The sequence below is a fragment of the Carcharhinus amblyrhynchos genome, unplaced genomic scaffold (assembly GCF_965287045.1).
Source record: "Carcharhinus amblyrhynchos unplaced genomic scaffold, sCarAmb.v2.hapA scaffold_46, whole genome shotgun sequence".
Lineage (NCBI taxonomy): Eukaryota > Metazoa > Chordata > Chondrichthyes > Carcharhiniformes > Carcharhinidae > Carcharhinus > Carcharhinus amblyrhynchos.
The window spans coordinates 1,374,895-1,390,032 of NW_027649787.1; the positions used below are offsets into that span (position 1 = coordinate 1,374,895).

The 15,138-nt window shown below is 43.5% G+C and overlaps 1 protein-coding gene across 1 annotated transcript; it reads left to right on the forward strand.

Annotated features, from left to right (window-relative positions):
- Nucleotides 1–1,135: 1,135 nt before the first annotated feature.
- LOC145337323 (uncharacterized) lies at nucleotides 1,136–11,457 on the forward strand. Its single transcript, XM_080182124.1, has 5 exons — nucleotides 1,136–1,178; nucleotides 5,471–5,809; nucleotides 5,894–6,196; nucleotides 7,108–7,144; nucleotides 11,370–11,457. The coding sequence occupies exons 1-5, from the start codon at nucleotides 1,136–1,138 to the stop codon at nucleotides 11,455–11,457; spliced, it is 810 nt and encodes a 269-aa protein (XP_080038250.1).
- The last annotated feature ends 3,681 nt before the right edge of the window (nucleotides 11,458–15,138 follow it).

Consider the following 15,138-nt stretch of genomic DNA (forward strand, 5'->3'; position numbering starts at 1 on the left):
ATAAGCAAAGCACTCAGAATTATCAGAATTACTCCAACCATGGCGTGTTAGGGAAAGATTGTATTGAGATTTTTCGGGAGAACTAGAGGGTTTTTAGGGCTAGAGGGCACAGCCTCAGGATAAAGTGGGGGGGGGGGGGGGCGGTTGCGGTTTAGAACGGAGTTGAGGAGGAACTTCTTCATTCAAAGAGTGGTGAATCTCTGGAATTTTCTGCCCATTGAAGTGGTGGAGGCTGCCTCGCTAAATATTTTTAAGACGCGGGTTGATGGGTTTTTGATAAGAGAGGGGATTAAGGGTTATGGGGAGAGGGCGGGAATGTGGAACTGAGCCACGACAGATCAGCCATGATCTTATTGAGTGGCGGGGCAGGCTCGAGGGGCTAGATGGCCGACTCCTGCTCCTATTTCTTATGTTCTTAACTCAGCTGCATGGTGTGCTCATGTGACTGTGGAAAGCAGAAAGACTGTCTCTCCCAAAACAGACTATCTCAAAACAGATCCACTTGGAAGATGTACAGCCTTTCCACACAACAGAATCCAAGCGATGTGTTGGGGCTTTGCACTCAAATCTCCAGAGAAACACATGATCCAATCATCTTCGAGGAAATAGGACTGCCGATCTAGCGAGGACAGAATGTGGAGCAGGAGCAAATCCAAAAAGCGGGAGGAGAATGATGGGGAACACAAGTTGGATGGAAAATAATTATTGAATGAAGAAGTACTGATTGTGCTGTCTGGCAGATTGTTGTTGGCATCAATAAGTGTGTATACATGGTTGCCTTTTGGACTTTGAATGATCTGCCTACACTGAGAACACAAGTGATAAAGGTTGTTAAACTGAGTGTTATGCAACTTATTTTTCAGATGAGGTAGCAGCAAACATTTCAGGCATGCAGAGAATCAGTTGCGACCCTGTTACTGTTTGCAGACGGATATGTGCGTGGGCGGTCCACATGGAAACAGGAAGCTCACCGAGGCTCTTTGTATTGTGCTGAAGTTTCCACTCAGCTACGTTCTTCTCAGTGCAGTATCGAGTTTCTGCATTTGGGTATTTCAAAACTTCACATCATTCCGTCTCTGGATTTAGATCCATAAAGACAAGAGTCAGGTTTGAAGCTCACGCTAAGGGCCCGATTATGGGCTTCCTGACTCTGGGTGCCCTCTTCCATCTCCTTCCAGGTGAGATTAGGTTTTTCTTTCAAATGCATTTGAATCATCGATAGTCACGGGTGAAGTTCCTGAAGATTGGAGAGTGGCAAATGCTGTGCCTTTGATTAAAAAGGGTTGCAGGGAAAAGTTTGGGGACTACAGGCCAGTGAGCCTCACATCTGTGGTGCGTAAGTTGATGGAAGGTATTTTGACAGACGGGGTCCACAAGCATTTAAAGAGGCAAGGTCTAATTAGACACAGACAGCATGGCTTTGTGAGTGGAAAATAAAGTCTCACAAATTTGGATGAGCTTGTTGAAGGGACAATGAAAAGGTCGATGAGGGCAGTGCAGTTGATATTGTCTACATGGTCTTTAGAAAGGCTTTTGACAAGGTACCGCACGGTAGGTTATTGTATAAAGTTAAATTTCACAAATTTCCAGGGTAAACTAACAAATGGATGTTAAATAGTTTTCTTGCCAGAAGCCAAAGGCTGGTTGTAGAAGGTTATTTTTCAAACTGAAGGCCTGTGACCAGCAGTGTGCCCCAGGGATCAGTGCTGTTTTCATGTTGTTTGTCTATTATATTAATGATTGGGATAGAATATAGGAGGCATGGTTAGTAAGTTTGCAGATGACACAATGATTGCTGGCATAGTGGAGAGTGAAGAAAGCTAGCTCCGATTGCAACAGGATCTCGATCAATTGGGCCAGTGGGCTGATGAATGGCAGATGGAGTTTAATTTAGATAAATGCGAGGTGTCGCATTTTAGTAGATTGAACCAGGGCAGGATTTACTCAGTTAATGGTATGGCATTGGGGAGGGTTACAGATCAAGGAAATCTAGGGGTACATGTTCATAGCTCCTTGAAAGTGGAGTCACAGATGGACAGAGTGGTGAAGAAGGCATTCGGCATGCTTGGTTTCATCGGTCAGAATACAGGAGTTGGCACGTCTTGTTGAAGTTGGACAAGACATTGGTAAGGCCACACTTGGAATACTGTGTGCAGTTCTAGTCACCCTATTATAGAAAGGATGCTATTAAACCAGAAGGAGTGCAGAAAAAGATTTCTAGGATGTTACCAGGACTTGATGGTTTGAGTTTCTTAGGAGAGGGTGGATAGGGTGGGACTTTGTTTTCTCTGGAGCGTAGAAGGCTGAGGTGTGATCTTACAGAGGTCTATAAAATAATGAGGGGCACAGATCAAATTGGCAGTCAACATATCTTCCCAAAGGAAAGGGAGTCTAAGACGAGAGGGTTTTCTTTTAGGCTGAGAGGGGAGAGATACAAACGTGTCCAGAGGGGTCATCTATTCACAAAGAGGTTGGTGAGTGTCTGCAACAAGCTGCCAGAGGCAGTAGTAAGAGGTGGGTACAATTTTGTCTTTTAAAAAACAATTGGACAGTTACATGGGTGAGATGGGTATGGAGGAATATTGGCCAAATTAGGGCAACTGGGATTAGTTCAGGTGCCTGAAAGAAAGGGTGGCATGGACAATTTGGGCCGAAGTGCCAGTTTTCATGCTGTAAACCTCTATGACTCTACAACTTAGAGCATGGGAGACAAACCGGCTCAGATCACCGGGAAAGTTAGGCATGTGGCAGATCACATTGCTATAATCTGTCGCAATAGTGTTATGTTTAAGAAATGAATAATGAAAACGTCAAATACAATAAACAAACGTTCATATCTCCTCACCACGATTATACACAGGTCATGCAGTTGTTTTCTTATCCTGAGTTCAATCCTCCCATCAAAAAGAACTTCAGTTTCTGATGTTCTCACATTACTTTTGTGGGATTTTGCTGGTGAAAAATTCTTCGCTGCATTTTTTTGGAATACAGGAGGGACTGCACTTGCAGAAGTATTTCGCTGTGAAGGTAACTTTCCTTCCACCTCTCTCCTTTCCTTATATTTTCATTCTCTCTTTTCTTTTAAGTCTCTTGGGTCCTCCTCTCTGTTGCTCTCTCTCTCTCTCTGCTCTGCTCTTTTATCTCTCTTTTGATTTATTTCACTTTTTTTTCTTTTTTTGTGTGTGGTCTCTTTTCTCCAAGATTCTTACTCTCTTTATATATAAAGAACAAAGAACAACACAGCACGAGAAACAGGCCCTTCGGCCCAACGAGCCCGCGCCGCCATCTTAACAATATGTTTTTCCTCCCCCACCCTTGACTCATGTCTATGCTTATGGTGCCCCCATATATCTCTCCTCTTCTGCCTCTCCAGCTCCCTTGTCACATATTAACCGAAATATTAACTCAATCCTGTATCCAATAGGAAGTTAGAATCAATTTTTGGATTGACGATCATGAACCTCCAGGCGATAGGCGGAATTCTCCATTTGTATTATTGTGGGAAATTTATCACTGGAGTCAGACTGGAGGTGTCCAGAATACGGATTTCTTGGGGGGACGAAGCTTCGGGAGAAAGCACTAGTACTCCACTCGGCAACTACCTTCTCAAATGTACAATAGCAGTTGATCATTTTTATACTGTTCAGATAGTCCGGGCATTAGTCATTTAACACATCATGGCCTTCATAGCGAAGACTATTGTATATAAAAGTAGGGAGGTCTTGCTGCAGCTGTTTAGGGCATTAGTGAGGCCGCAGCTGGAGTACTGTGTGCAGTTTTGGGCGCCGTACTTACGCAAGGATATTTTGGCCTTGGGGGGAGTGCAGAGGAGGTTTACTAGGCTGATACCGGAGTTGAGGGGGTTGAGCTATGAGGAGAGGCTGAATAAACTAGGCTTGTACTCGTTAGAGTTTAGAAGAATGAGGGGAGATCTCTTTGAGAAATATAAGATGATGAATGGGATGGATAGGATAGAGGTGGAGAGACTCTTCCCGCTCAGAAAGGATAGTAGGACTAGGGGGCACAGCCTCAAGATAAAGTGGGGGCGGTTTAGAACGGAGTTGAGGAGGAACTTCTTCACTCAAAGGGTGGTGTATCTCTGGAATTCTCTGCCCGTTGAAGTGGTGGAGGCTGCCTCGCTAAATATTTTTAAGACGCGGGTTGATGGGTTTTTGATAAGAGAGGGGATTAAGGGTTATGGGGAGAAAGCGGGAATGTGGAACTGAGCCACGACAGATCAGCCATGATCTTATCGAATGGCGGGGCAGGCTCGAAGGGCTAGATGGCCTACTCCTGCTCCTATTTCTAATGTTCTTATGTTCTTATATTTGAGCAGACTGATCATGGAGATCGGAAGTTAACACGTCGTTACAATCAGACATGTACAGACATGAGCAGTTAATATAGTATTGTTCATGGAATGGATACATTTCCTCTATCAATGACTGCTTTCGATCCATACATTCAGTGATTGATTTTTAACATAGAACATAGAACACTACGGCACAAATAGGCCCTTCGGCCCACAAGTTGCACCGATCACATCAACACCTACCACTCCATAGACCTATCTATGACCCCCAATCCCACTAAATCCCATATACTCATCCAGAAGTCTTTTAAAAGACCCCAGCGAGTTCGCCTCCACCACCACTGACGGCAGGCGATTCCATTCACTCACCACCCTCTGAGTGAAAAACCTACCCCTAACATCACTTCTGTACTTTCCTCCCCGCACCTTAAATCTGTGTCCTCTCGTAGCGACCATTTCAGCCCGGGGAAATAGCCTCTGAGAATCCACCCTATCTATTCCTCTCAACATTTTATAAGCCTCTATCAGGTCGCCTCTCAACCTTCGTCTCTCCAGGGAGAAGAGTCCCAGCTCCCTCAACCTATCTTCATAAGGCATGCCTCCCAGTCCAGGCAACATCCTTGTAAATCCCCTCTGCACCCTTTCAATAGCTTCTACGTCCTTCCTATAGTGAGGCGACCAGAACTGCGCACAGTACTCCAAGTGGGGTCTGACAAGGGTCTGATAAAGTTGCAGCATTACCTCCCGACTCCTAAACTCAATCCCTCGATTAATGAAGGCCAGTACACCATACGCCTTCTTGACCACATCCTCCACCTGCGAGGCCGAGTTAAGAGTCCTGTTAAATTTTTGCTTCATTTTTTGTATTTATTTTCCCACCTAGGGCTGATCCTATTATCAGTGTCTTTATCCTGGGTCTGCCCTTATCTTTGAAATGCCTCAAGTTCTGACGAGCTTACTGCAGCTTTTCTGTTACTGCATATTTTAACTTTAAGTGACTGTGCTAAAACACAGTGCCTGATTGATCTCCCCTCCCAGGTAACTAGTATGTGTGCCAGGTAACCATTCCTTTATTTTCTCCACTTCAGTTTAAATCAGATTTGGGTTTTGCTCACAAAAAAAGGGGAATGTCTGCTGATGTGCCCTGTTCTCTCTCAGTTATTTTCTCCCAGGCGGTGTTCACGCAAACTCCAGCGATCCAAGCCGTCTCGGTGGGAAGTCGCTTTGAGCTGCATTGCCACACAGGCTGGTTGGCAAGTGCAGCGGTTTACTGGTATAAACAGCGGCACCATCGACATGTGCAGTTGGTCCATGTGGTCAAAAAACACTTCCCTAGAGACGGGCGGTTTTCAGGAGCTGTTAACAACGAGTCGACCGTTCATACACTGATGATTCAGGGTGCTCAGATGGAGGATTCGGGGGTTTATTACTGTGCAGCAAGGAAGTCTAACGGGGTGCCCTTTATATTTGGAAACGGATCAACGTTACTCATCACTGGTAAAAAAAATTAAAAAAAAGTGAATTAAATAATTTAAAAAGTAGGAATTGAGGCTGAGAAGTAATTTGATCTTCCCTAACCAGGTCCCCCGACAATATTCCTCTTGGCTCCACCGCCGGCTGAGATTCTGTCCATAGAAACTATCCCATTGATGTGTTTGGTGAGCGGCGTAACCTCGGTTACTCTCCCTGTCCACTGGAATGTTTCCACAGGGGAGACGGAGGGATGGACGGATTCTGGAGCAATAGGCTCCACCGGGATGTACAGTGTTAGAAGTCAGCTCATTGTCCCCCGAGGAAGCTGCAGCCAGGGGGCTATTTGGACTTGTTCCGTTCACACGACCTCAGTTGAAAACCTCATCAGCGAAGTCTTCCCATGTCAGAGAGGTAAGTTTTTGCATATTCACTTTATGTATTGCTGTTGTGAGGTCCGTTGTGAGCAATAGTGTATTTAATGCTAAAGGTTGCTCACTTTTCTGCGTGTGGACGCAGGCATCATGCGATCAATTATTCATTTAGAGAGGGAACTAAATTTAATATTTCTAACTTTAATCATGATTCAAAGCTTAGTGGGAGGGTGAGTTTTAAGGACGGTGTAGAGATGCATCTGTGTGATTTAGACAAGTTCAGTGACTGGGCAACTGCATGGCAAATACAATATAAGGCGGATAAATGAGAGAGTATTCACATTTTTTTTAGCGAAAGCGAAAAGTAGATTATTCAGACATACAAGTTTACACAGAGACATCCAAGCAATGGGGTAAAGCTAGGATCTAGCAAAGAATCGACCAGCAATTTATTGCCTCCTTCTATGCAATTGGATACTTGGCCAATAATATTGTTCTCTGATTACATTGATGCTTTTTAAGTACCGCTCGTAAGCCTCCCCGTCACCCTAACTGTTACAGTGGTGAATTTGGAAAAAGTGGCTTTGAGACATTCAATTCTGAGTTGACTGGTCGTGGGTGTCTTTGAAATTTGGGCATGTGCGCGGTGGCCTGAGTAAAATCATTCTTCAAAGTTATTTTTCCCGCTCCTCATCAGATCCGCTAGAACCATCCTGCAATTCGCTGCTTTATTACGGTTCCTTGGTAATAATTGTCCTTCTCGTGATATTTGCTGTCCTGGCGGGTTGGAACTGCAAGAATCGGCTCTCAGGTAGGAAGTGTCTGTCTACTCTGTCATTCTGTGCGGCGCAGCATCCCTATATATTTGTTGATCTGTCTTGTTCCTCTACAAAATAATTAACTTGCTCCCTGCACAAGTTGTAATGTTTTAGTCTTTTTTATATGCTTTAGGCATCAAGACATCACGCGGCGTATTCACAGATTCGAGGTATTGTGAACAAAATGAACAGGTAAATAGTCTTTCGATTTTACGTTGTTTAATTGCTCTAACATTTGGGAACAACGCTTAAGAAAATAAGAACATAAGAAATAGGAGCAGGAGTCGGCCATCTAGCCCTTCGAGCCTGCCCCGCCATTCAATAAGATCATGGCTGATCTGAAGTGGATCAGTTCCACTTTCCCGCTTTCTCCCCTTAATTCCCTTGTCTATCAGAAATCTATCTACCCGTGACTTAAATGTTTGGCGAGGTAGAGCAGAGAATTCCAGAGTTTCACCACCCTTGAAGTGAAGAAGTTCCTCCTCAACTCCGTTCTAAACTGCACCCCCCCCCCCCTTATCTTGAGGCTGTGCCCTCTAGTCCTGCTGTCCTTTCTAAGCGGGAAGAATCTCTACCTCTACCCTATCCTTCCCCTTCATTATCTTCTACGTCTCTATAAGATCCCCTCTCATCCTTCTAAACTCCAATGAGTACAGACCCAGTCTACTTAGTCTCTCTTCATGGTCCAACTCCCTCATCTCCGGTATCAGCCTAGTGAACCTCCTCTACACTCCCTCCAAGGCAAAAATATCCTTGCACAAGTGCGGCGATCAAAACTGCACAGAGTACTCCAGCTGCGGCCTCACCAGTGCCCTGTACAGTTGCAGCAAGACCTCCCTACTTTTATATTCTATCCCCCTCGCTATAAAAGCCAGGGTTAATATTCATCGTGCTGGTTACAAAATCTATTAAACGTTTCAATGTGTTATTTAGCATGTTGCTGCAGATGAAAGTAGCTGTACAATATAGATATGGACAATTAATCTCAGAAAATAGAGATAATGCCAGAATGTCGTTCAAATTAAACAGTATGGGGTTCAAATGGAATTGGATTGTGAGAAAAGGTAGCAAAGATTTCACCCATATCCCCGCGCCTACTGAAGACAAACACATAAGATACAGGAAGGAGTATGCTGTTGATGAAAAGGGATTGGCAAACAAGATTAAGGAAATTCCTAAGGCCTTTTATACATAAGTAACGAGGAAGAGGTTAGCCAAGGAAATAATTTATCCGGTGAAGGATAGTGCAGGGAATGTTTGCATGGAGGCCGAGAAAAATGTGTGAGATGCAAAATGAATATTTTCCCTCAGGATTCACCAAATAGAAGGAATTGGTGGCTGATGATCCTAGCACAGCTTGTGTAGATATTCCGGTTCATTTTGACATAAAACGGATGACGTATTGCGCGTCTTCAAATGCACTAAAATAGATAAGCCCCTAGGGCCTGATTGGATATACGGCATAATGCTGAGGGGGGAAAGGGAGCAAACTGCTCGGCCTTGACAGAAATCCTTGTATCTTCATTGCCTCCAGGTGAAGTTCCAGAGGAATGCGGAATAGCCAATGTTGTTCTACTGTTTCAATAGGGGAGTAGGGAAAATGCAGGAACTTACAGGCCGGTGAGCCTTAGGTCAGCAGTGGGGAAAGTATTGGAAATGATTCTTAGGGACAAGATTTGTTCACATTTGGAAACAAATGGACTCATTAGTGATAAACAGCATGCTTTTATGTAGGGGACGTGGGGCGATTAACTTGATCCAGTTTTTCAAGGAAGTGCGAAAGATGACAGATGAGGCATAATCTTTGGATGCTTTATACATGGACTTCAGTGAAGGCTTTGACAAGGTTTAGCATGTTAGACTGGGGCGAAATGTGAAGTCACCCGGGGCAAAATGGATCCAGAACTGCCTTGGACATAGAAGATAGCAGTAAAGGGGTGAATTTCTGAATGGAGGGCTGTGGCTAACTGTGTTCCATAGGAATCCTTTCTTGGACTTTTGTTGCTCATAGAATAAATGATAGGGAGATAGATGCAGCTGGTGTGATTAGTAGCTTCACAAATGACACAAATATTGATGGTGTTGTGGATACTGAAGAGGATTGTCGGATGACACAACAATATATTGACAGGTTTGAGACTTGAGCAGAGAAATGGCAGATAAAATTTGTGAGGTAATACATTTTGGAACGTCCAATGCAAGTGGAAATAACGCAGTAAATGTTAGCACCCTTAGGTGGATTGAGATGCAGAGAACTTTGGCTGTACTTGTCCACGGACGACTCAAAGTGGCATCGCAGTTGCATAATGTAGTCAAGAAGGAAAACAACATTCTTGCATTCATTGGTCGGGGCATTGAGTGTAAAAAAAAATGGCCGATCATGCTGCAGTTGTACAAAATATTAGTTCGACTTCATTTGAAATGTTGTGCACAATTCTCGTCACCACTCTACGAAAATGATGTGGATGCGTTGGAGTCAGTGGAGAAGGGGTGAACCTGGCCGTTACTTGGTCTAGAAAGTATTAGCTAGGAAGAAAGTTGGATAAATTTGGCTTGTTCTCACTGGAACGACGGAGGGTCGACCTGAGGCCATATACCAAACGACTCAAGGAAAGCTTCTTCCCTGCTACCATCACACTTTTGAATTGACGTATCTTACATTAAGTTGATCTTTCGCTACACCCTAGGTATGAGTGCAAACACTATATTCTACACTCACTGGTTCCCTTCTCTATGAATGGTATGCTTTGTCTGTATAGAGTGCAAGGAATAACACTTTTCACGGTGTATTTATTCTTGCGACAGTAATAAATTAAATGAAATCAAATCAAAATGTTTTGTTTTTTTTTCTCGATCCTTTAGCCATCATTTGCTGAAGTCTAAACTATTTCAAATTCTCAGGGCTTTTTTTGGTCTGGCCAATATCTATGCTCAATTAGTGTATCTAATATTATCGCTAATTTCACTTGTAAGGTGTGGCTTGGCCACTTTTCCCGTTTTACTTTTGCTTCAGACAGGAACAAACCACCATTGCAATTTATCTCTTCCACCCTTCGAATACTTATCATTGTTTTTCCACCTTAAGGGAACGTTTCCCAATCCAACGTATCCAGCCCAAGCCTCATCCCACCACAGTTTATTTCATGAAGATTGTGGACCCTGGCCCCACAAACATCTTGATGGATACTTCTAGCATATTACACTCGTTCATGTCCTGCTGGTCTCAAACAAGGAGATTTCCAATTATTTGTTTCTTATTACATAATACCGAGTTTACAGTGTTCTGTTCTCTAGTTAATTGCTCAGTGTATTGGCCGACAAAAAACAAATCTCCATGCACTCCAGGAAGTCCTCCTCCTCGAGGGTATTATGACTAATTCCCGACGGATATTACGTTGGCAAAGCCGTTAGCAACGTTGCCTGCCAGATCCAGGCACCTGCGTACAATTTGGGTGACTGTTGGAAATTTGCACATTCGCCTCGTGTCTGTGTGCGTTTCCTTCAGGTGCTCCGGTTTACTCTCATAGTCCAATCATGTGCAGGTTAATGAGATTCAGATTGCCAATGCGAAATTGCTCCTTAGTATCTAAATATGTATTGGTTTGGGAGATTGGCATGATGAATATGTGGGGTTAGATGGGTAGCGTAGGGAGAGGGCCCAGGAACGATACCTATCACAGAGTCGGGCAGACCCAATCAACAGAAATGGCAGCTTTCTGCACTGCAGTGAAACTGTGATACCAAGAATTTGTTTCGTTCAATATATATGGAGGGTAACGTTGCCCCTAATTACACATGTTCCTTTATCTTGTGCATCTCTAATTTCCTGTTTTCAGCCATGGGAAAAGTCATCGCTACATGTGGGGAGTCAATATGCTACCGACGGTAGTACCATAATCTTTGTCATTTCAAATCTGTTTCGGTGAAAGGGGGGAAAATAATGTTGTTTGCACTGATGCAGTTGTCCATTCCAAGGGATAAAACATTACAATTGGACGCAGCATTGCAGAAACAATATAAACTGTTCAAATAGGAGTAGAAGTCCCAGCAGAGATTTGAACGTTTAATTTCAATTGGGTAACGAAAGAAAGAACAAAAGAACAGCGCAGCACAGGAAACAGGCCCTTCGGCCCAACAAGCCCACGCCGCCATTTTAACATTGTGAGTGCCCTCTTCTACCCGTGACCTTTGTCTACACCTACTGGACTCCACAATAAAGGAATTATAACCAGATTGAGGGACGACTAATTTAGGGACAATTTGTTAACACCAAACCATAGTAGTATATGGGCCAGCTCTGATCCTATTAATTGGGTATTTAGGGCCAAGGGCCCAATGGCCAATTATCCCTTTGAGCGTTGCATTGTTGGTAACTGGTTTCTCTTTCTTTCACAGACTCTTTACGCTCACTTGTCCTTCACTGAAGATTCAGCACGATGATGCGAAGAACAAGCTCCGGGTGGATTACGATATGTCAGATTGAAGTATATTACCATTTTCATATCTAAATTATCTTTCGTTAGTCAGTAGTAAACATTGTTCAGTCATATTTCCTTTAATATTTCCTCGATTCTAGACTCATTGAAATCGACATGGAAGATTAGTTTGGAAGGCAAAGACGCGCTTGAAGACCTGGAGGTGCAAGTTTTCCACTAGATAGTCCATGTTTTCTATTTCGAAAGGTGAAATTGTCATTAACGAATGACTGTTAAAGTGGATTTTACGATATAATAGCTATTGAGCACCTGCTGTGGATTCGACATTCTTGTTGCAATTAACATTCTCGTTTGCACTACTTTCTGTCAAAGTATGTTAGTATTGCTGAGATGTCAGCAATGCAAATTTTCAATTGATAATTGCTCGAAAGAAAGTGATGGCAGTTACCCCATCGAAACTTTTGCGATGTAGGTACAGCTAAACCATCAGCAAGGGGGAGTTCCAGATCACTGAATCAGCGTAATTAATCGGACGTCAGTGCACTTCACAGATATGATAGGTTGAAATGAAGTGATGCAAGACCTGCTGGCTATGGCCTTATAACTGGTAATGTTGTGGCTCTGGCATTATTCCATCAGCTGACAATTTGCAGGGCATCATATAACTGGCAAACATCCCAGCCGCTGTGCCTACCACTGAGGTGGGGATTGGGCAGATAATTGGGTTAAGGTTCAAAACCAGAGAGAGACCGAGCTAAACTGAGCGGCTTAGTTTGTCTTTGGAAGTGTAGTTTTTGATTTGTTGTTGGAGCAGTGCTCATCCAGTTAAATGGTGATTCTTCCAACACACTCCTGCTTTGGAAACTTGCAAATTGTATGCAGATTGTCTTTAAGGATTCAGGAGTTGATTTACTGGACATAATATTTCCAGCCTTTGTTCCCTTTTACTGTATCTTTTTTGGCCAGTGCGTTTATGCCACATATATGTTGCTGTCAGTGGAAGCCCCCAGGGACTGAGTAACTAGGCATTCAAGGATGGAAAACTACGTGAATGTCAAACAGTGATAGGTAGCAGTGTTATATTTGAGGTGGTCATTACGTTTCTGCGATGAAAATGTTTCCAGCCGTGATCAGAATGTTGTCCACGTGAATAGGAATGTGTATTTTATCCAGATATGAAGGACATTGACCTCCTCCATCTCTGACACTATAATGAAGGGAAGGTTATTATCCAGCACCTTAATATGATTAGACAGAGGTAAAGGTCCCAGTTGAGCTCGGTGGCCGCGTTGGGAAGTAATGTTCTCGTGGAATTGTCACTGGACTTTCAATATTAACAATTCAGCAAAGGTTCTTCGACAGCTCCTTCCAAACCCACGATCAGTTCCATCTAGAAGGACAAGGATAGCTGATAAATGGGAACATCGCCACCTGCAAGTTCATCTCCTTGCCACTCGTTATCCTTGGAAAAAACATCACTGTTCTTTTGCAGTCGCTGCATCAAAGCCCTGGAATTTCCTCCCTAAAGGTCAACCTACAGATCATGGACTGCAGCGATTCAAGAAGGCAGCTCACCAGCGCCTTCTCATGGACAATTGGTGATGCGCAATAAATGCTGGCCAGACAGCGACGCCCATGTCCCACGAATAAGTCTAAGTAAACCCAGGGTAATGCTCTGGGAAAATGCACCTTATTCATGAACTGTGTGTGGTTTATTTAAATAGATAACATCGAATAATAGCAATTTTAACTGACAGAACAAAGACATTTGATTCAAAGTTACTTATGTGCTTATTGACAAAGCGTTACTCGGATTCAAAAAAACATAGGAGCAGAAGGAGGCCATTTGGCCCTTCGTTAGGATCGCCATTCATAACGATCATGACTGATTTTCAACTCAATAGCCTAATCCTGCTTTTTCCCCATATTATTTGATCGCATTCGCCCCAAGTGCGACATCTAGCGGTCTCTTGAATGCGTTGAACCTTTTTGGCATCGGCTACTTCCTGTGGTACTGAGTTCAGCAGGCCTATCGCACTTTGGGTGAAGAAATGTGTCCTCATCACTATCCTAAATGGCCTACCCCGAGTCCTCAGTCTGTGACCACTGGTTCTGGACACCCTCCCTGTATTAACCCTCTCTTGTCCTGTTAGAATGTTATAAGTCTCTATGCGACCGCCACCCCCCGCCACCGCCCCCCCCCCCCACCCCGACCCCCCTCAGTCGTTTGAACTCCAGCGAAAACAACCCTAACCCAGTCAATCTCTCATCAAACATTAGTCCCGCCATCGCCGGAGTCAGCCTGGTAAATTCTGATAGCACTCCCTCGAGGGCAAGACCTCCTTTCTCAGAAAAGGAGACCAAAGCTGCATACTTTATTCTCGGTATGGTCTTACCAAGGCCATAATCATTGCAGATTCGTCGGTCAGGAGTCCCGACTCCATTTTTTTTTGAGAAAACATCCAAGTATGTTTTAAATGTCGTGAAATTTCCTGCCTCAGCTATATATTCGGGCAATAGAGTCCTGAGTCCCTATCTCTCTCTAAATGTATGTCTTCCGGCCACTTTGCTCATCTGTCTAGCAATTAATTGAAGTTTGCGCTCACTGTATTTGATACCACTGGCAAAATAAACATGATGTCCATACTTATTTCATTTTGGCGTCGTAACTGTGTACATGTCAATTCAATAAGCCGTCCGTCTCTTCATTTCCGATTTTCCTCATTGCCATTTCCCTCTGTCCTGGCAGCAACCAAACTATGACTCTTTATGATATATGACTTCATAACCTTGAGAATTTCTTCTGCGCCCGGGGCAATTTTAACATAATAGCATATAAAACAATGCCAGGAGACAAATCGAACGCCTGGAGCCTCTGTGATAGTCAGTAACGTCATGATTTACCTCATGTAAATTCATTTTTCTGCCTGGTGTCCATAAGCCATTACTCCACAGTCAATCAAAAGCCTCTCTAACCCTGTGTTCCATCTAATCCATAGTCTAACCTCCGCGCTCCAATGGCGTGGTGAGAACTAAAAGCAGCAAGACATTTTGTTTACGCACTTCTCGCATGACCTCTTTAAATTTTGTTCTACAACTCGCCTCAAAAGTAAAACAAACCATCTGTTTTTTACTTCTTCAATTGACTTAACTGTCCTACGAACACCCAGAACTAACGGTCACACATATCGATGATCCTCTGCTCTTCTAGAAGGCGCAGTTTCATCCTTCTTGTTGCGCATCTTCCCCCGTTCTTTCATTTCCAAAATACATCACAAACCGGTTTCTGGATCAAGTTCCATCCGATGCTTTCATTCCCAATCAAACAGACAATGCTTTTTGCCCAGAGCTAATACTTGTTGAGACGAATTGATAGATGAGTAGATCTATAGATAGATAGGCAGGCAGACGGACAGACAGGCAGACAGATAAGCTTGGACACTCAATGAAGTTGTTTGACATATAGGCGCCAGGTGCCATGTGCTTATTTGAGCTGGAGCTCAAGCTGAATACAAAACTCCATTGTACATATCACCAGCTCTGAAGTGTAGCAAATTCTTAATTGAGCGAAACTGTACAACTAATTACCTTATTCTGCAGATCATTGTTGGTTTTAAAAAAGGAAGAAAATCAGATACAATGTGGTTCTGCTGTGCTCAGATTACTCACCGGCATGTTTAGAAATGCATTGGAATCACATTGAGATAACAAACGAAGCATACAATATT

Bases quoted from the DNA above. Each gene is read 5' to 3' on its own strand.
- LOC145337323 (XM_080182124.1), top strand. From the start codon at position 1,136: ATGGGCTTCCTGACTCTGGGTGCCCTCTTCCATCTCCTTCCAG. The intron at 1,179-5,470 runs GTGAGATTAGGT...GTTCTCTCTCAG, and splicing joins CCTCTTCCATCTCCTTCCAG to TTATTTTCTCCCAGGCGGTG. The intron at 5,810-5,893 runs GTAAAAAAAATT...TTCCCTAACCAG, and splicing joins ATCAACGTTACTCATCACTG to GTCCCCCGACAATATTCCTC.